We start from the raw sequence: 22,524 nt of genomic DNA on the forward strand, positions 1-22,524 counted from the left end.
GGTTGAGCACATCTTAAAAATTAAAACAGAGCAGTCTGTTAGCAGTGAAGGAGATAGCGTCACCGCACCAGAGTCAAAGTGTTTCCACTGACAATATTTTAAAATATTATTTCAATATTACGTTAAGCTTTGAAAAACCATGCATGTCTAGAGTTCAGATGGAAACCACATCACTGCTTTCTCCTGGAATTAGATACCCGCTCAGTTCAATTGTGAGAAAGTATTTATGAGGCAAAGTCAATTCTTGCAAAGTGTGGTTTCTCATTCTGCAACAAATCCAATTGCTGATATTATGCTTTCATTGTGCTTATTCCCAGCTCCGGGCTCATGCAGTGGATATGAATGGAAACAAGGTGGAGAATCCTATTGACCTTTACATCTATGTGATTGATATGAATGACAACAGACCGGAGTTTATAAACCAAGTCTATAATGGATCTGTTGATGAAGGCTCTAAACCAGGTACAGTTTAAAAAAAACTCTTAAAGTTATCACAAGCTTTCAAACGTTAATCTTGCCTTGGTGGCTTTGCCTCCTCTTGAAATATGGGGAATGGAGGAGAGCTTTTCTTTTGCTGGCTCTTTTGTTGAAGACTGATGGAGATGAGAACAATTCAGCTGATATCTTTTTCTCCTGGTGCAGAGAAAGAGCAAACTTGGGTTAGAGTTAGATCCTGGCAGTCTCTTCTTAGAGGCGGATTTTGCAAAAACGTCAGCTTTGTGAAGTAATGCTTTGTATTGCCTTTCTCGTATGCTTGTTGCAGGTGTGCAGTGCCATTATTCCAGCTACGAAGTACAGAAAGCAAATCCAGCCTCTCCCTGACCCTGTGCCCAAATGTCTTGACTCCTTGGTGTTTAATCTAGTCGTTTACAAGCTCAGTATCTTGGAACTACTGTGCTGTTTGGGACCCAAGGCAGCCCCGCTGGTGGGAACTGTGGAATTGCAGAGCTGTCTGAGCTGGAAGGGACCTGTAAAGGTCCCCTGGTCTGGCTCCCAGCATCCCGCTGGCATTGCCAGGTTTTCCCCTGTCCACACGGGTATTCTGTACAGAGGGTAGAATCTGGAAAAATCAGAGGCAGATGTTCTGAAAAACGGCAAGTGAAAACTTTGAGTACAAGCTATACACAGCGTGCAAGTGGTGATTGTTATATAACATGTTTATATCTTTGGAAAAATGCAGCTGTCAGGGTCACGAATGTCTTCTTTTCCATGGCACTGTCAAGCTGCTGCTTAAGTGCAGCAGGACTATGCAGTTTCCGATGTGGTAACCAGATTTGCTTTAGCTTGTTGCTGAACGTAATTGCTATGAGTACTGTCACCAGTACTTTTGTAAGTCACCTGAAATCAGGGTGAGGCTTTTTCCAAGGTAAACAGATCCTGAGCTGGGGGTTAGGCACCACGTGGCTCTGTTTTGTGTCTGCAAACATCTGTCATGGCTCCTCCACTGCCCGAGGTGTCACAGAGAAGTCTCCGGCGGCCTCTGCTTCTAACAAGGTGCATCACAGCCGTGATTGATCGTCTTTCAGCACTGTGAGGAATAGGCTGTGATGGTGACACGTGCTGGGGACTGTGTGTGACAGTACTTCTGAGGAACATACAGGTGCAGTGTCCTTCCTGGAGTGCTTTGGGGTGCCAGGTGTTGATGCACACCCTGCTCTTGCAAGGTGACACCAGCAGTCCCCAGGAGGCTCATTGTGATGGCATCTTCCAGGAGGGCTTCTCCTCCTTTCCTTTGAAGGCCACTTTGCAGCATATGAAGGTTGGAAGATTAATACATTTCCACAGCAAGTCAAATTCCTTACATCTTACTCTAGGACAAATCAATATTCAAAGTGTTCCCAGATGTTTTAACTAGCTGTGCTCATTTGTGTGAAAGAAGCAGCAAATTGCATCCTCTTCTTGTTTGAAATCCAGATAAGCCTTTGAGCTATTAAATCAGAATAGGACACCTTTGCCTACAAAATGGTTATGCCTCTGCTTCCAGCAGTGATTGTGGTATTCTGTATCCCAGACTGGAGTGTTTGCCTTTAAGGCAGGTAGGTAGAAAGCAATCTGTTTTTATTCAAAAGCAATTACATTTGTCTTTGATGTATTTGTTTTTTCCTCTCCTTTCCCGTTTAATCAGTATTCTTTTAAAGGTTTATATTAGTATTGAATTTCTGTTTCTTGCTTTTGTAAATCCACCTGGGAATTTGGATATCCAAGGCCTTCATTCCATGTACCTGGCAATAAACATGATGTTATGTCTTTGAGAAAATGATAGAGAGGTCAGATACTGTCTGTGGAAGTCTGCATGCTCCTCATTTACCTCAAAGATATGTATCCCTGCTCTGTGCAGAGACAAGTCTAAGCAATATATTTAGCTCAACATAGATCTTGCAGAGACTGGGAAGTTTTCTTATGGTTCAAGATGATTCAAAATATTACAACAACTAAGGAGGTACAACACAAGTCTTTGCAAAAGGAAAAATAGACAGCTAGAATTTGTGATGATCTGTGGCAATGGCTGACAAATGACAGTGGGTACTCCTAGAGTGAACAGCAAAACTTGTTCAATATTGATTCAACAGTGTTACATATGCCTCTCTCTATATATATATGTGCTTATGTGAGTATATCCACGTATAAAGTGGAGATCTGCTTCAAGCAAACCAAAAAATCTTACTATATGATATAGGAGTTCAGCACTCATTTTCCACTATTGGTTGGTATTGAACTACGCCTGTAGACTGAAAATGCTTTCCTGGACATCCTGTGTGATTGTTATTTCTCACATCCTCCATATGCCTATTTATAATGGTTGTGATTGAAAATGCAGTATTCCTCGATTGCCATAGTGTGTGCAGTGTTCTTTATAAATGTGAGCACCTTTTATGAGAAAAGTAACTAGAATCTTAATGTCCCAAATAAATGCTGACTCTGTGGGCAGCTAGTGTGAGCAGCCAATGTCTGCTTGAAGTCGGTAGGAATTTTGCCCAGATTTTATAAAAAGGAAAAGGGACATATGGAGCTCGAACTCTACCCATGAACATTTCCCAGAGCAAGACCATCACAGATATGCTGTTGAACACAGACTGAGCAGGGCACGGTGACCTTGAGCTGGAGGAAAAGCCCATGTAAGGCTCCTTGGCAGGATTACTGGAGCCAATCACATTGAAGGGGAGCAAGAGAGGCTCTGCAGTGCCATCATGGGGCAAAGCAGAGGCATCTGGTGCAGGGTCTTGTGGGCAGGACAGTGTCTCCAGAGAATCATGCAGCCTGGTCCGCTCATGCAGCTGGGATGCTGTGGGATGTCTGCAAAGCATGCCTTGGCTATTGCAGGTCTGGGAGGGTGACCAAGTAAGGTGTGAGATGTAAACTGCTGTGTCTGCGTTGAATAAGGTGAAAGGAACCAAGAAAATGGGAATGCAGAAAGGATGGTGCACTCCAACCTCTGGCACAGTGCTGCTGGGTGCTTTGCCTCCCACGGAAGGAGCAGGTTTGCTTTAGCCTAGAAGACAAACAGTCTTCTCAGGGGACTGTCCAAGAGCTGAAGCTCTGGTAGCAGTGTGCAGTACTGGGGGCAGCAGCAGGGCTTGTGACCCAGAGCTGCTCAGCTCTCAGCCTCCCAAGCTCCCAGGAGCTCTGCGGCGTACGAGTCACCTTGAAGCAACCCTTGACAGGAATAGAAAAGAAATCATCAAGGATTATTAATTATAATAGGTTGTTGGTGCTGGTTAAGATTATAATAACTTAATTGAAGTAGTGTCTGACACCAGAGCACAGTGTTCTCGAAAAAAAAATCCTCTGTAGTGTGAACGCACGTGTCGCAGCCTGCCCCGTGTAAATCCTTCAGTGCGTGCTGGCTCTTACACTGCATTGCATTTCTTTTTCCTTTTTTGATACCCTGTGAAACATGTTAATGTGTTTCTGGTTTATCCAGCCTAAGGTCATGCAGCTGGACAGCTTAAATGTGTAAATGCGGGCTCTTCCAAAAATGCAGAGCAGGAATAGCAATGCAGGATTCTCTTTTTCACATGAACATCTTCCTTCCTTTCTCTCTTTCCCCCACAAGTTGTTTTGATTTAACGAGCCACTGTTTGAAAGTGTATCTTAAAAGGCCGTGTTTTACTCATATTGAATAATGTTCTGCCTCTTTGAACTTTGCCTCTATATGAAGAACACAGCCAAGTTTTAAAAATGCAGCTGCAAGCTAGAGCTGAAATCCCCCTGGTCCCTCTGGCAGCCTTAATCAGCAAAGTTCTCCCGGAGCTACCCAAGCTGCCTTTCAAGCACTGATAAAGCGAGACGACTCGCACAGCCCGGGTTCCTGCTGCCCTTTCAAAGCCCGTGGCTCTGCACAGGGTTGGGGTGGGTTTTTCCCTCTGTTCGACCCCAATTACTGCCTGCCAAGAGCCCCACACTGCAGCAGTACACCCAGCCTGCAGCCTCCCACGGGTGTCCCAGGGGAGGGGAGCAATGCTTTACAGCAATTCCTCCAGTTTTAGAGTGATTTAGGATGGGAGTGTTTAAATTTTAGAGGGAAAAAAAAAAGAAGGAATGTAATCACAAAACAAAATGTGATGGAAAAAAATTACTCTGGTCACTGCAGAAGCTCAGTTTTGATGCAGTATGCAGCCAACACAAAATGTACCTTACGGTGGGGTGGGGATGTCTTACTTAAGTGAAGCATTCGGTTCTGAAAAGGTCAATGTGAAAAGGTCCACAGTGACTCGAGTGCTTTGCTCTGGGTTGTATCTATTTTGTTTTAACAGAGAGATTGTCAAAAATTAACACGTCTCTCCAAAACCATTTGTTCCTGTCAGATTGGCCTTTTCCATTCCCATTCGTCCTTTCCAGTTCACTGACTCCACGGATGCATCTTGGTCCCTTCCAAGTCAATAGCAAAAGTCCATAAGCTTTGATTTTTGCATACTCTGTCTATCTCTTGGCATTGTGTGGGCAGGAGGGTTTGTTCTGGTGGTGTGAAGGTATGTTAAAGACAGACAGTCTCCCAAAATAAAGGGAAGTTGGTATTTCCTACATGAAAAATGTCGTAATTTAAAATTTCCCCGTCTGCTCCTGATTTCATGGAACTCTGATACAATAACTGTTGAAAGCATGCCACGTGAAAAATGAAATCGCTTGGAGCCAAATCTATATGTGGCAAATTGTGTTAAAGAAATCTCATAAAAATAAGCAGTATATTAAAAAAAAAAAAAAAAGGTTTTAAAAGTCAATTATTCTATTAGTGTCCCAGTTTGTTTATTTTATATCTATGCTAGCAGAGATTCCCTTAGAGATTAACACCATGGGCTAATGCACAGATGGGGCCAGAAACTTGAAAGTCATCTGAATATTAAGAATTTAAATCTTTAGCCTCAGTGATTTGAACAGAAAGCCAATTATGAGGCTGAATTAGTTTTCAAATTAAACTGCAATTTAAAGCTTGTGAAATTAATCTTTTAAAGCATAAAGTTGCACATGTATATATATATATATATATTCATGGGAAGAATCTGGATTCTACATCTGTAGCTCCCTCCCCTTCCCCATCCTGCTAATTAGCACAGAGGTGGGGGGTGTCCTTCAGGTTGTTTCCAGTGAAAAACCAGGGCAGGTGCTACTGGGTGGTGTGAGAGGAAAGGAAAGCACCAGGGCCTGAGATCAGAGTTGCAGCTGTGGTTTTAGAAATGAATGGGGCAACGAGTGAAGACCCCTTTCTTCTATTGCGCGCCATTACAGCGATGTCATTGCGCTGCTCATCAATATAATGTTTAATATTCTTTTACCAGCATGGAGATAGTTGTTAGTGCACTGTACTGAGGACAGCCCTGGCTGAGCAAAGCACCTGGGCACGTTTGTAGAGCACTGTCAGTGGTGGGCATCACACGGGGCCAGGTGCGCTTTCCTGCTGATGGCACTAAAAGCTAGAAATAATGCAAATGCCATATGCTAGAGAGACCATGCACAGAAAAACTTGTAAGTGCCAGAGTTTCTTCGAGTCTTCCCAGAGCTCCTCACAGCTTGGATGCATCATTTCTGGGCTCATCACCCGAGCATATGCATCGATGCAGTGCCGCCTTGTTCCCCGCTAGTCCAATCCTTGCACTTCATGTGCATTAAAAACACACCTTTGTCCATCCCAGCTCTGCTCTCTCACATTGCACGCAGACTTGGGACACGCAATATTCTTTCTTTAAGTTCTTTTGCTCAGCCAAGCACAATTTTAAGAAATTGTTTTTCTGCACACACACAGTGGTGCTTCCCACTTTGTTTCGAGGTGAGTCGTTATGAAATCTGTGCTCTTCTTAATTTCCTTTTCAGAAGCATCTAGTCCCAGTAGCAAGGAAGTGAATTATAGGGATGTAAGTGAGAATGAAATGCCAGTGGTTTTACCCTCCAGAAAAAAAATGGCCAGAATGATATAAGGGAAAAAAGGTGGAAATCATGTTCTGAGATCACTCTTGAAGGGAGTTACAGCACTCCAGGAGTCCACTCTCCACTACTTTTTAACCAGCAGTTAAAATAATACAGTATTATATATATGTGTGTTTTCTGTATTTATTTTATATTATATTATAATACAGAATCATAGAACAGTTGGAGTTAGAAGGGACCCACAAAGGCCATCCAGTCCAACCTCTCTGCAATGAGCAGTTCCATCAAGTGCTCAGAGCCCTGTCCAGCAATATATATATTACCACTAAGCAAACGATCTACAGATGCACTGCATGCAAGAGAATAGGAACAAGAATGGTAAGTGATGAGGAATTGCAAGAGGCAAAGCCATCTAGCCTGTGTTAATACCAAAACACAGTTTCAGTGCTTTAGGCATTCAGTTGTCTGGGAGTGTAGGCACAGATGTACGTGTACACCATTTCTGCTTTCAATGTGTTGAACACAAGCCTGATTTCCACCAGCCTGCAAAAGTTCACCACAGCTTAGCCTGCTGAGAAACCATGTTAGGAATCTGTGCGGCTCTTACTCTCAGTCAAAATCTCAGGGCTGGAGATTTTTTACATCAGGCCTTGTGTAACTGCAGGATGAGTGCTTCCTTGCTGCTTGCCTGAGCCTTCATCTGGGTGTGTGACCCAGCACAGCTTGCTGCTGCCAGTCGGGATATCTCGTCCCAAGTTGTGCTTACTCCAATTTTTGAATTGGCCTGCAGGAATTGAGAGGGTTCTGCAGGAGCTCAGCTGAGAGGAGGCTCATTGATTTATGCAATCAGAGCTGTGTGCTCAGAGGCTCAGTGTGCTTTTGCCCGTTGTGAAGGTTCACTTCTGTTACTCTCTGCAGTGTGCGGGGTCTCGCTGTGCTGCAGTGCAGGAGCTGTTTGCCTATCTGGCTGTGCCCGTGTGCATGCTGCATTTGGTGCATCTCTCCATCTTCTCTCTTGAGATACTTGCTTTCTTTTTAACGATAAGAAGGTTTTACTCCAGTGCCGGATGACAGCAGATGCTCCAGTTCTCTCAGCCATCTCTGCAGCCCCTCTTGTTCTCTTTACTCTCATTAGGCCAACTCTTGAATTGTTTGAGGCTGAGGATCTGATGTCTCCACTAATTAGGAAGTGGCATCCTTTATGAATTAGGTTAGCTGCTTGAAAGGTCAAAAATTGCCAGTGATTGCAAAAATAATGGTGAAAGAGAATGACAGCAGCATCCGTTATGACTGAAGGAATATCATTTAAAAGGAAAGTGCTGTTTCCATTTAGTTTTATATCCAGAGTGTGTGGGATGCAGATTAATTTAAGTATATTTGCAATTAATTACATCCGCAATAGTGTTTCAGGCACATGTCATCCTGATGTCTTGCATACATTGCACACATTCCTGTTTACCTATAAATGACTCCACTGAGCACCTTTGATGAGTCAGCTCCTCGTTTTTCACTTGAAGCCTTTAACAATAAATATGTGAAAGTGCTTCAAATCACCTACTGAACATATTTGTTTCCACTTGAGGATGCAGGTTTGTTTGCAGAGATGTTTTATTCTTTGACACTACAGCAGTTCTCCAAATACTGTCCTAAAATCCATTCTTATGACAAGGAAAATTCTGCCATGAGGAGCTCTGTGCTGTTTGGTAATAGAGTGCTGCTTGTTCCTGAGATGCATATGTTGAGGCAGTCTCTGTCCTTCACTGAGAAAAGAAGAACCTAGTTTGCTGTTTGTTTGTTTGCTTTTTATCAGTTAAAAATACACGTTGCACAAGTGCACTTTGGACTGCATATTAGTAAGAGAATCTCCTGTTGGGAAGCCGTGTGTAAGTTGTTATGTGCAGCGTTGTGCTTGGAGGACTTGCTGAGGATCCCATTGCCCTACTCACCATTTTGGTGCTGTGCTGTCACAACGTGCAGTCACACAATGGGTGAAGTGCTCCACTGTGAGTAGTGCCATGAGATCCCATCCTCAGTGGGGGAGGAACCGTTGTCAGGAAATTCTTTTGAATTGAAAACTGTATTTTTAGGTAGTGTTGTAAATTTTACACTGCTATTCAGTATTTAATCTTCTCGTCAACAATTACTGTCTTCCTGCTATCTAGTATCGGATGCAGAGTATTCACTAAGAGAGCTTTCAGATATAGGAAAAAAAAAAATTAGGAGGAAGGGGAGGTTTCCATTAGTACAAAGCCATTATTAACTTGGGTTAATGAAGATCTAATGTAATATGGCCATCACCACATGTCTGCGCATAATGATTCAATCCTTTTCTATGGGGGAATGATTAAATTAAGTATCTTGTAGGTCAAAATTAGACTGAGAAGGTTAACCAACCTTTAATGATTCTGCAACCATTTACCAGCCATTAAAAACATAAATTGTAAGATAAAGCTCAACAGAGAATCAGCATTATCAGTAAACCAAATGGATGAATTTTTAAGTTTTCTGTTTATATCACAGGGGTAGACAGAGAGGATTATGTATTTTTATAGTACTATGCAGTATAAAGAGTGAAGTGAAAGAGTTTTTTGTCTTTTTTTTTATTTGGATTCCTGGTAAGTGCCCATTAGCTCTTTCTTTTAACATGCATTAAATCTAACTAATGGATATCAAACCAGCTTAGAAAAATGGTAATTACAAAGCAGTTGTAACAAAGACTTTGGAAGCACAACTGCACTGAGACATTCTCTGAATGCCTTAAAACCAGGAGAGCCCTGACTTTATGGAGAAATGCAGTTGCATAGATGGGAGAGCAGAGATTGCAGGCACAGTGGTGGGAATCAGCAGACTTTGTTATGCTTTGGGAGCAGCTAGGCTAGAAACTAAATCACCCTGATTTCTCAGATTCCAGAGTGATTCTGGGGAGACATTTTTTTTACAGCTGCATTGCTCATATGGACGCAGGGCAGCTATCTTCCTTGTTTTCCTCCCTTTTTAACTTACAAACATACACAGATCAAATGAGATACAGTGAACATAAAATCCTTTTTCAGTCTTTTACAAGCAGGTGCAATTAATTTTGAGATCGATAAAACTGAGCATACTGGTAAAAACAATCTGTTTGCTTCCCTTGCCCTGCATTCTGTAAGGTATTATTTTGCCTACCCCGTAGAAAGCTTGATTAATCTAATGGGAATGTTTCCCATTAGGGGTGCTTTCAAGCATCTCTCTTGTTTCTTGTCTATTGTTAGATTGAAACAAAAGTATCTCATTTGACAAAATATCTAGGAGATGTCAGTCTATGAAAAATAAAAGCAAATGTGTTGTGAAGTTCAGATTCTTGGGGTCCTGCATTTTATTGATAGATTTCCTTCATCCTACCATACATTAATTTTAACTCAGGTGATATATGAACATGGCACATTAGTTAATGAAAAGCTAATGCACAGTAATCTTGTCATCACTAGCTGTGCATGATAATTCAATCTGCTCCTCAGAAGAGCTGTTCAACATGCAACAAATTTGATTTAATAGTGACATGACGTACTAGGTTAGGTATTTCATTTAACATACCATGCACCTGATTTGATGAGAAATGCTTCCCTTTCAACAGGTTATCTACCTGAGTTAGCAGGCCAGGTGTGGGAGTTAATACAGTTACATCAAACACCGTCTGGACTGGGTGTTTATTATTTGATACACAGCACAGACTGGGGCACATTCCTGAGTTCTGGCACTTCATGCATTCATTTAATTTTGTCAGCTTGCTTGTAGGGAGGATGCTAGCATGTCTGCTCCTTCAGAGCTGAAAATAAAGCTGATACTTCTTCCACACACAGACCCTCTCTCCCCATTTGTACACCTCTCTTTTGGTCCCATCGCCAAGGCTCAATGCTCACTAGGACCTGGAAGACTTGGCCCAGTGTTCCTGGTAACTGCTGCCAGTCTCTACTTGGGCAGGGTACAAGGATTTAAAGATGATGTGGTTAATGCTTTGATTTCTACAAGAGCACACACACACACTATACAGCTGGGTCAGGCATTCTGTGCATTGCTTAGGACTTCTTTCATTTAAATACTAACAGTATGAATCTCAGTCTTCAAGTGTGTGGAAATGTACGGTCTGCCGCTGTTTGTTTGCCTCATTTGTGCAGTAATAGAGGCTGGCTATGAGGGTGTATTTCCTTTATTTTAATGTGAAGTATATGAAGATATATCTCCATGCATAGGATATAGAAACATGTCATTATTTACTTCATAGTGGGTAAATCATCACCAACCACCTCACTGTAGTGGGAGATGTTTTATAGCACCCAGAAGATGTTCGGCACTGTAGCAGTATATATCAGCAGCACTCTGCTGAATATTCTTGCACACAGATATATGTTTATGCCACTCACTGCAGCACACTAGTATGTAGAGGATACATCTTGCTTAAAGACAGAGCAAATGTACAGAAATCTGAGCAGAATATTGGCAGTGAGTGCAGGTTAAAGCAGCGGGCCCCCTGGGAGCACTCCTCAGGAATGGCTCTGGGCAAAAGCATGAGGAGATGCCAGCAGGCTGCCGCCCCTGGGTCAGCATGGCCAGGTGGGAAATGCCTGTGTGCAGAAACAGGAATGGATGGATCAGCTCTTCCCAGCCGCCATGCAGTCTGCAGAAAGGAAGGAGTCAATTGCAACTGGTTTCCAGCAGACTGTGGTCAGACAACCTGCCCTGGGGAGAAGTGGAGAGCCGGGGAAGGAAGAGCTGCTGGATTTCCATCATGCCCTGCAGAGTGCTGCAGCCATGCAGGCCCTTTGCAGAGGATGCTTTATTAAGTTACAAGTTAGTAATTAATGCCAATTCCTCTCTTTATTTTCTCTGTGGTTGAGTTTCATAAGGGAAATTAAAGATATGAGATAAAGAGGAAGCAGATTGCCACTTGAAATACAGCTCCCTGGTGCTCAGTTCATGACTTTAGAGACATTTGTCCAGTCTCTTCTCCCTTTATGAAGATGTAGGTCAAATGCTGCTGAAAGACTCATTTGTTTTAGAGCAGATGCGTTCAGTCCAAATGCAACATGTCAGAAAAGAAGGTCAGGGAAAGAGTAAAGGACACCCAATATATATATGTGTGCCTCGTTCATAGCAGAGCTACCATCAAGTCACGCCATGTCCACCACAGCTGCAACCCCTTTGCCAGGCTGGGAACCCACCATCTCCCTCATGTCCTTATTTGTTTTGGAACTGTGGTGCAGATTGAGGGATCCTTCCAGAACAGTGGGACGTGTTCAACTGAACCCCCCAAAAAACCGATAACTTTTCTTTCTGAGCTGCACTAAAACAGAATCACAGAATATCACCTGTTGTTTGGAGTACATCCCAAGACTGTACATATCCTAAAATAGATTCTGTTTTCCTCTTCCACTTCTGCTTTCATTAGGCCCAGGTTTTGACATTCTGTTCAGAGATATTTTCTGTATAGAATGCATTAAGATAACATAGATCTCAAATCAAACATCTCTTCATTCAGCATATTTCCTATTTAAATTTCTCCTGTTCATTTCACCTGTACCTATCTAAGGGATGGCTTCTTTATTTGTATCAGTTGGCTCATGATAACTGCTTTGCAAAAAAGCAAAAATAAAAAAAGAATGCTGGAAGAGAAAGGAGAAAGGAGAAAAACCTTTGCTTGTACAGCCTTGTTTCAATTCAGTGTTCCTTCTGTCTCCCAAAGTTCATCGATTGGGACGCTGTTAAAGTTGTTGAATAGTTTGTTTTCATTTCATGAATGTGAATCGGGATTAGTGGAGAAAGATAGGAATGTATTCATCATTAGAATTTGCCTTACACATTCATTTATTTTTTAATCTATAATTCTTATTGAACTAAAAAAACTCTCAGGGATATATATCACCACAGAGAACAAAAAGAGCCTGATTGAGCCGGATGGAAAAAGTTCAGCATAGAATTTTCCACACTGCAAAAATACAAACTTAGGAAACCACTTCTTGCTAATGCTGAAAAGTGTTGTTTTCCCAAAGGTGGGGAAGATGCTGGGGGAATTGCCCACATACTGAATGTCTTCAGGACACTTGACTAAGCTACAGATTTGAGCACACTGCAGCCATTGATTAGACCTGCTGATCTACAGCATGGGGTAGCTCTTTTAACTCTCTTGCAAACAGATACAAGATCCCTAGCTCTTAGGGCTCTCCCCAAGCTGGAAAGCGGTTAATTTTGTGACCAAGCTGGGCTTGTTAGATCAGACATGATGTAATGCTGATGTAGCTGCATGGTCTTCAGTTTGCAAGTGGCTCTCATCTAAGGGAGCAGGCTGAATGAGCTCAGCTCATTGTTGCAAAACGCATAGCTGTGCCTTGAGCCCAGGTTCTTGTGGGGACAACTTTGTATCTCCTCGAGTTTGGCAGGCTCTTATGTTGTCTCCTCCTGTTTAGGGCTCTCCAGTGAGCAGTGTACATGCGGTACATTCCATCTTTACATTGACGCTGTTGGTTTCTGATTGTCATTAAACGAGGCTATGTCTGGCTTCACTCTCTCTCTTTGCCTCCCACTCCTCCTCTTCAGGTCTCCTATGTTAGATTCATACACTTGCAGATGCTTTTTGCAAGCAGCATGCGTCTGCCCTTTCAGTCTTTCTCTCCAACCAATATAACAAGCGTAAAGCTGGGCCCTACGAGCTCTGGGGTGGTCACAGGACCATGCAGCTGTAGGAGTCCATCCAATCAAGTAGCATCTTTTACCCTCATAATGATAATTTCCCACTTTAACAAAACACCCTGCTGCCAAACTCCAGTGATAATGAGTCTGTCAGTGCATCAATGCACTCCCAACTGTATCTAGAAAGGAGGGATGAATTTTTTTTTTTTTTGCAAGGCAAATGAAGACACTGATGATTAGCAAGAAACAAACCAATGACTCAATACATCACTGGCCACACATACCAAATCATTGATCTTCCATCCTGCTGGGCAGCATCTGTTCCATTTGCTCAGCAGAAACGTTTTTTTTTGTCTGGAAAGAGCTGGAAGGGTGGACGTTTCTCCCAATCCAGGAGGCAGCAGAAGGTTGCTTGCTGCACTGGGTGTATTGATGGGGTCCTGAGTATGTTGATGGGGTCCTTCTCAAGCTGCTGAGAACTCTGACAGGCTTTCTACTATTAAACTCTGGAAATACTTTTGAATGCCTGTGAATGCAATGATTGGTAGACGGGAAAAAAAATCACCTAGGAGAATCTATATGAAATTGAAGGACAAAAAAACGCTACCCTAAGACTCACAATCACAGAAAGAATTAGAAGTTAATCATTGATATCCCCATGTACCTTCTGTATATCAGCTACATCTAATCAGTCTCCTTACGGATCGTCTCAGCACTGTTGCTATTTTCATATTCCTCACCTTGTCTAGACTGAAATGGGACGTGGTCTCCATGCATTTCTGAGTAAAACGCAAACCCCTGAGTCAATGGCACCGCAGTCAGCTGTGCAATGAGATAATCCTGACATTCTGTCTTCTCTTGTTCCAAGGTACCTATGTGATGACAGTGACGGCAAACGACGCTGATGACAGCACCACGGCGAACGGGATGGTGAGATATCGTATCGTGACTCAGACCCCTCAGAGCCCATCGCAGAACATGTTCACCATTAACAGCGAGACGGGAGATATCGTCACTGTGGCTGCTGGCCTCGACAGGGAGGTGAGTTTGAAAATCACCACTCCGAGTTTCCTATCGTATCTTGAATTCAAACTCAACAGAAGTTGGAGTTGCAGTGTGGAGTTCATGGTCTTTGCTTCTGTGGTGACTGTGAGACATGATGTCTATGGTTGTCTTAATCCACAGTGGACAATGCTGAGAGAGTCTTCCAGCTCAGGATGCTGGTATTTACTGTGTGTAACAGTGCACAACTCAAAGACGTAGCAAATCCAGAAGGAACAGGGAGATGAATAAATTGGCATTTATCTTCCTTCTGTCATGGAAAAGATAAAGTGGTGTATGTCTATAGCCCTTTCTAGACCTATCTTGCTTAGCTCTCTGTATATTATCTTTGGAAACAGTTACACAGCCTGTATTCCGCATACTTGGCATGTTTCATGATGGCATTCTTGTATCATTTCCAGACTAGGAAAATGTCTTCTGGTGTATGTTATCAACCTTGTGATTTTGGTTTTGTGTGCAGCTCTGTTTTTAATACCTCATCTTCTTGGCATTTTACAAGGTACAGCTTTTCCAAATATAGAAAAAATATGATTTCAAAGGACAGAAACATGCTCTGTTAGCATGAGCTATGTAGTATGATTCTTATAGCTCTACCTTCTTTGATTCTGAGCATAACTCAAGGAGAGAGCACTGAACATTAAACATTAAACAAAAATCAGCATAGCATCAGTGATGGGTTGGAATGACCATGAAGGAGAAGGCAGCAGCTCATGGGTGTGAAGTGAAAGAAGAACTTAAATTCTACATTTTCCCCCCTTGGATTGTACAGTTTATGGAGGGTCACCTGTCCACTGCAACTGGGAGGTTGTTTTTTTTTTTATCAATCTGTAAGTAATAGGAGGGGCCATTTGTTCATTGAAGGGATCACCACTGATGGTATGCTGATGCAGCCAATACAGAAGTGAGGGCTTGTGTAACCTTCAGCTCAGATGTCTGAGTTCAGGCAGTCCCCAGAAACAAGAAGTCTGTCAAAATCCATTCTTGAGAGTTTCAAGGGTGCCTTTCTGAGAGAAGGGATTGGGAATTGGGTTCACATTCTCTCCTTTCCTCAATCACAACCGATGGCAAGGACCAAGTGCTGACTGCAGCTCAGAGAGCTGACACCATCCAGCACATTGGGCGTTTCTTTCCTGCCAGGTCAGCCCCATCAACCCTTCTGCAGTGCTGTGACAGGTGATGGCTGGGGTGCATTGCTGTGCACATCATTAATGTCATGAAAATGTGCCTTCATCAACATTCATTGCACAATCTTCACAAACTTCCCTTACATCAACAGAGAGAACTCAATGACTTGTGCCTATTTCCTTGCCTGCTTGGGGATGCTTTGTTGCTCTGGAGCTGCGCAAAGACTGTGGAGCGATGGCCCTCAAGGGGACAGCAGCAGGAGACTCAGAGGAGGGATCTGAATTCTAGCAGAAATACTACAGCTTTATGGGAATGACAGAACGTTTATTGTCCCCCTGACATCAGTAGGGGTGAGCACTTTAATGTAGGGCTTTACAGATAAAGAAAGGTCATAGGTTTATATTAATTTTAGAGACATGGGTTGTGATAGCAGGTTGAGAGGTTTTAATCTCAGAAAATAAGCTGGGGAAAAAAAAAGGCAGGTGATAAATAGGGGGAAAGGGTAAGCCAGGATGATGATATGTTTTCAGATTTATCTCCTTGCATCTGAAAGATATTAAAGCTTGCAGGATAACTGTACGCTTCATGTTAGTCCCTGTGTTGCAGCAGGTCTGGGAAATGACAGCGAGGTGGCACTTTGTGTATGGAAATCTGGTGCTGAACATCCCACAACTGATGCCAGGGTGAGCAAGGGACAGCGTGAACGAGCAGAACAAGCTGCTCTGGGTGCAGTCCTGGGGCTGCCCCGCAGCTATGGGGCATGCTCGTTCCCTGTGCTCTCTACTGCCTTTCAGGTTTACATCTGGAATTGACAAAAAGTTTCTATTTTATTAACATAAAATTATATTAGGTCTAAATTGAAAAATGTTTTAAACTCTCCCATAACTGTATCACAGATTGTTTTTTTGTTTTGTTTTGTTTTTTTGTTTGTTTTTCCTCAAATCTTGAGAAAGCTATTAGGAGTAAATTTGGTTTAGCTACTGACATTTTCTTGTTATTAGGAAAAGGAGATGAAGAGCAGTATTTGGAATGCAGCTTTGTGTAAATTAAAATGTTAACAAATCTGACCTATTCAGCTGAAACTACTACAGACAAGATAAATTCCCTGGATACCAGTTATTTCTCCAAATGCTTATTGACACGTTTATCAGTGCCTATAACTGTTATTTTAAGCTGTGTTGAAAGAAAACCAAGTTTGCAGTCTACGTCCAATCCTTCTACCTTGCTACTGTGGTGCAGAGGTGTATTGAAGCTGGAGTGAAAGGAACTGTCAGAGCTGTCTGGAGGACAGCTCTGTATTCCAGATCCAACCTTTGTCTTTCAAAAGGGAGAAAACTTGCTTCAAAATCAGTGTTTCTAGCTCAGCATCTCTTCTGTTTGCTCTCTAACCTAGTGCTCTCAGCATCTCCACTTAAGGATTTGTTATTTATTGGTTTCTTCCATTATGTCCAATTCAAGAGATGTCCAAGAAGCTGGACTAAGCTTTCTATCTTGCTTTGTGTTGTGAGAAGTGTTTCTGTTAACCTGCAAGAGACCTATTTAAAGACAAATTCATGTCATTTACTGCTGTTCTAAACCCTCATTTCCACAAACCAAGAAGGAAATTAAAAACTCAGCCTGTAAAGTTGTGCTGATCCCTCAAAATGTGTCTGACAAGCAGTATAGCAAAATGAAAAGCTGAGGGATTAAAATATGGATGGCTTTAAATTTATCTTACCTGGTTCCCATTCATCTGGATGTAAATATGGTTACAATGCTCTGTGTCCATCCACTCATTACCACTGAATGGATCCCCAAGGAAGATAAAGATAATTGGACTGCACTTCATAAAAATTATTAAAAGAGGACAGGTTGGCAGTAGTCTCATTTAAGCTGCTGGCTACCTGAGGGTGAAAAATGCCAAAGGTGGAACAAAGAAACATCTGCCTCTGAACTAACGGGGAAAATGATAGGGATTTAGTGTATGCTAGAGGTTCAATTCAAACACCCAGACTGAGTGAGAATGTTAAAAGTAGATACTTGCTCGAATATGGGAAAATGTCAAGAAAACAAACTAAAATTGTAGCTGATTTAGGAAACCTAGGGAGGAAAGATGAAATCCTGATTGGAGTACAAGATTAATAGGGATGGCTGTGAACATGGGAGATGGGCAGGTTGCAGCAAAGTTCAGTGGTGGAGGAAACCATGCTATTTAATTTATGGCGGGCTGCTGCAGAAATAGTTAGAACTACTAACCAACTGATAGCTCAATTGAGCAGTTTATCTGGATTCCAGATGTCATTGCTCTTTTTTTCTCCACTCGGAAGAAAATAACAAGAGGTAAAAAAAGGGTTGACTGTCCCCAGCTGGGGCTCAGAAACAGTCAGAACACCGGTAATCCTCTTTTCAGTTCTGAAAAGGAGCATCTCTCCTTATAACAATGGCAAAGGGACCAGAGCTGCGTGCATGTTTGCTCAGTTTGTCCACCCCTGCTCGTGCTGGGGTCTGGCAGCCACCTGTGAGCCTGCGGTGCAGATGCAGCTCCGTCAGCTCTTCTGATTTCTCTGGGGGCAGAATATCTGTCTCAGTAGTACCGCAAACCTGCACTGGGGCTATAGTATGTGCAATATCATCTCTAAAGAGTTTCCATTAAATATTTTATGAACACAGAGCAAGCAAGGAGAAAAAGAAAGGGGAAAAAAAAATTATATGAGAGAAAAGGGGCTGGTTGATTCCATGCTCTGCTGGCAGGCCAATAAACGTCGAGATATCTCAAATGTCATCCAGGCTTATTTGAGATAATAAGTGTTTCAGCTCTGCGGTGCTTGTAGCGTAATGTTGCTAACTTTCTGAGCCTTCCTTTGAAAGGACACCCTTCTCAGCATGTTCGGCTGGTGCTAAAGGAATGAAGGCAGTCGGGAGCCCTGAGCTGCTTCCTCAGAATTTCTGAATGTTTATATTTCTTTTAAAAATGATTTGAGCTCTGCTGCTGCAAATGTTTTTAAAAATACATGAAATCCAATTCTATGATTACTACACTTGGCTTTCCAAAAATGTGATGTTGCTAGCCTTCCTTAAGTGAGCGGAAGATAAAAGGGAGAGCTTGCCAGCAACTGAGTTAGTACCTTATTTTATTTATGGATGAAGCATCAGGATTTGGATGGGGGAGAAGGAAAATTCTCTTTATTGGTAGAGACTGTTGATTTCTTTCCCAACACTGTGGTCTTGGTGCAAATACACATTCGTGTTAGAGCAGAATTTTGAAACATTATATTAAAGAATAAAAAAATGTGTACCCTCCTCCTCCAAAGCCTGATAAATGATTGGTTTTATCATCTGTAGGAACTATTTCTTCTTGGAAAGAGCAGTCAGGCATTGGCATGGGCCACTCAGGGAGATGGTGGAGGCACCATCCCTGGGTGTGTTCAAGAAAAGAGTATATGTCACATGGAATGACATGGCTTAGTGGCATGGTGGGCTGGGCTGACCGTTCGACTTCATGATCCTAGCAGTCTTTCCAACTTTAATGATTCTATGATATCTCCAACTGCAGCAAATGGGTAAGGCTGAGCCTTGCTTGCTGCACCAGGAAATATTCCTGACTGGACAGTCCATTTCTATGAAGGTGGACGACAGACCTCCATAGTTAGACTGTAGACTTGCACACTTCCCAGGTGTTTGTCCAAGGCTTTTATTTCCATGGGAAAGCAGCTTTTTCACTTCTCACAGTATTCAAATAGTGATTGGAAGTAGCCAGACGTACACTACCAGAGTCTTGACAGAGGTAAGCAGGTAAAATACTACATTGTGCCCAGCTGATTAGAAACCTTTACTTGCCCCTCTTGTCCTTTCTTACCTCTCTGCTACTGAGAAGCCACACAGGGTCCACATGTCGTCACAGGGATGGGTGAAGCACAAAGACATTCTGGGGTTCGAAAGCCATTGATAAATATCCCTAATCACTGAGTGCTGTGCTATTCTTGAAACACAGCAGATTTTCAGGTCCATGTAATAAAAAAAAATATAAATAATAAGACTTCATGTATTAATTTGCCTGAAATTATCACTTAAAGATAAAACTGGTTAAATTATTCAGTTATAAAATTATCCCATTTCCACAGCAGCATATCCTGTCAAAGGATGAGCTGATTAGCCATAAGCAGAATTTAGCTGGTAGATTTATGTTTGATTCTGGTATATGTTTCTGTATCATACGTAGAACTGATTTGAGCTTGCTTCATCACACCAGCATGCATTTCGTTTTCTCATTATAGGCAAGAATGACCTTTTTCAGCAAATTATGGAAAGGAGCACTCCCATTCATCAGTAAAGAAGGTTCATTTTGTTAACACCATTTAGTGCCTTTGGAAATGTATTGTGCACCCAGTGGAGGGCCACTCATAGTAATTTGACATAGCAGAAGTTAGCAGATGGGAAGAGCTTGGGTCTGCTCTGCACGCTTGGCCCCAGAGTTGTTTCATGGCTTATTATTTTTTATTGTTTTTTTCTTGATAATAAAACTGATAGCTAGGTTGTACTGTTAGCTAAGTAGAACATTGAAACTGATAGAGCTGAGGGTCTGGAAGATAAAAACATGAGCAAGTGTCACACCAAAAAAAAAAAAAAGGTGGGGGGGGGGGTTGGAGAAGGAAGAAAAGAGCTTTAAAAAAAAAAGCAGCTACAGATTGATCAGGACATAAATGCAATGGGCTGGACAAACGGTGCTGACCTGCTGGCACAGTGTGGATCTGGGTTTGTGTAAGCAGGAGCTCAGCCTAGCTCTGGTTTCTCCTCTACACCACTCTCCTCCCTGTGCTTGAACTCTAATGGCCCTGTTGTTACTAGGGCTTTAGGAAGTTATTAACATTGACAAACGAAGATAAACACTAATGAAGGAAGTAGGACAGAGCAGAGAACCCACAATTAATCACGGTGCCTGGACAGACAGAGCACACTTCATGGCAGCTTGCATTGCTGGCCCCTGACCGATAGCTGTTGGTCCTCACACCTCTGCTTTTGGGGAAGGAGCAGTTTGCACATCCTGCAATAGTATGACCAGCCAGCACCTATTTGGTTAAGGGAGCTGCTCAAGCTGATGGTTTCCATGAAACCTTATCACACTCTTGCTGTTATTTCAGCTGTGTGCCATGAATTCTTTGGGATTCAGACAATCATGGCCAACACGTTGCCAGGACAACAGTCCTACAAACCCTCTCTGTTCTAACATTTTATTGATGTTGGTTTTGAACTCATCTCCAGCAGTTCTTTGCCTTGCTGTTGGCTTTGCTGAAGTGCTCTATTCGTGACAGGGCCGCAGTGAAACTTCCCCACCTGGCTCCTGCCCTTCATGGGAGGAGAACATCACAGTGGTTCGTGAGGGTCAAGGAAGGACCCATCATTTTTTGGACATGCCATCAGCTTCAGAGGTTGGTTTCACATTTGCAGAGGCTGAGGGGGCTTCATCTGTCACGATTCTGTGATGAAGAGCTTTATGGCTTGTGGCTATCAGAGGTGCTGATGGGGACGCCACCTCGGCCCTGCAGCATTTTTCTCTGCAGTGAACACCTGACAGGTGGCGTGCAGTTATCTTGCTCTTGTCCCAGCATTTAATTCCCCATCACGTTACATTTTTAATAAAGAAAATCAAATGGAACAACAATGCTGCTTTCATCAGTCTAGTTGTTCTATGAAGTTTTTCATCTCAGGTCCCAGTGCACCACGTCCTTTCTGATCGTTCATACATACAGGAGGATGCTCCAGCCACAGAACAGACAGAGCGAGTTTATGAAGTTAACCTACAACCAGTTAACATCTCCCGTGGAGTGAATTCCACTAAGAATGAGTCCTACCCTTTGACTGACACTCACACATCGTGTATGAAACTATTTACTGCCAAAGTAGGTCCCAGTTCAGTTTTGGTTTTGGCTTCTTTTTTTTTTTTCTTTTTTTTTTTTTCATTTGGCTTAGACCCTCTTCTATCTGCCTGGCTTCCTTCAGGTATTGCTGGCACGAGGATGCTACAGCTCCTGCAGGAGATGGTGCTGATTCACTTTCTAAACTGTAATGACTTCTTATTCATATTTGGGCATGCTGCTGAAGAGCTGTTATCAAATTGAAAAGCTACATGATTTGGGGTTGACCTACTCAGATAAAAAAAACCTTTGAATTTAATTGGATTTGATTATAGAGTCTGAGCAAGAATAGGACTGATACCCAACTTAATCAGGTTTGGTTTCTTTTCTTTTTAAATGTGGAAATCTTCAGAGCCTCTCCTGTATGAAAATTCCACGTATACTAATCAGTCTACAAACCCTTTTCTTTCTTCACACACATTTTAGTATGTTGTGAGAGTTCTGGTACAGTCTGGTTGCACTTGTTTCAAGTTGCTCATAAAATCCCACCTCTTTCTACAGTGGGTTGGCTTATACATTATTCAATAGTAAAATCCCAGCTGAATGGGAAGAGAAAAAAAAAATTAAGTATCGGAGTGGAAAGCTCACCGGGTCCTTAGCATAATCTCTCTGGTTCAGACCTGCATTTCGTTTTCCATTTGAGCTTGTCGTACAGTGGAGACTAGTGTATCTTTCCAATTTTAGATAGAAGACTACCTTCTCAGCTCAGGCAGATTTAAAGGTTTTTTTTCTGATACATCACATACTTTCCAGCAGCCCATTCCCCTCTCTAAAGGGATTATTGTCTAAATCTGCACCAGGTCAAGTGAAATAATTAAACACAAGCTGGCTCCGCTAATTAACTTATCCACAGACCATTGTCTGTTATTAGCATTTTAAAGAGAGACTTTGTTAACTCTTTCTTTCTACTTACAGTAGTATTTCTTTAGTAACATAACCCATTCCTATGAGCATCTTTGACTACATTTCTTATTAAAATATTAGCATTGATGCATTTTTTAGAGAATGAATGAGTAACAGGATGTTTCAGTCTGCAGCAGCTACTTTTCTTAACAGGGCATAAGAAAAAGAAAGCTTAAATGCAGAGGCACACCACCATCAGAAGACAGAGTCCTGTGTTCTGAAAGTACCCTTTAAATGGAAAGTTATCAGTATAAACCAAGGAGAGACCACTGTGTGCTCTGTAAGCCAGAATTAAAGCAGTAGTGTATCTAGTGCCTGTAGTGCAACTCATCAGAGATTTGCAATAGTGTCAGGATCACAGGGCATGTAGTTGTTGGGGTAGTAATATATTTCCATAAAGACCAAAATGTGTGAAAAGGGGATACAAATGTGGGAGCTTGTTATTCTGCACCGTTAATGCTGCAAAATTCATTGAGTTCTGTACAAATTAGTATCCAAAAATGGTGCAGAAGATAGTTCT

At 42.2% G+C, this 22,524-nt stretch overlaps 1 protein-coding gene across 1 annotated transcript in view; it reads left to right on the forward strand.

Moving 5' to 3' along the window:
* Positions 1-22,524, forward strand: part of CDH4 (cadherin 4) — a 409,052-nt gene that overhangs the window by 328,254 nt on the left and 58,274 nt on the right. The window contains exons 6-7 of the mRNA XM_065754409.1: positions 318-462; positions 13,892-14,064. Of these exons, the coding sequence (XP_065610481.1) occupies positions 318-462; positions 13,892-14,064 (318 nt within the window). The remainder of the gene's footprint in view (positions 1-317; positions 463-13,891; positions 14,065-22,524) is intronic.

The sequence above is a fragment of the Cyrtonyx montezumae genome, unplaced genomic scaffold (assembly GCF_038088225.1).
Source record: "Cyrtonyx montezumae isolate F1298 unplaced genomic scaffold, pur_monq_1.0 scaffold_9, whole genome shotgun sequence".
NCBI lineage: Eukaryota > Metazoa > Chordata > Aves > Galliformes > Odontophoridae > Cyrtonyx > Cyrtonyx montezumae.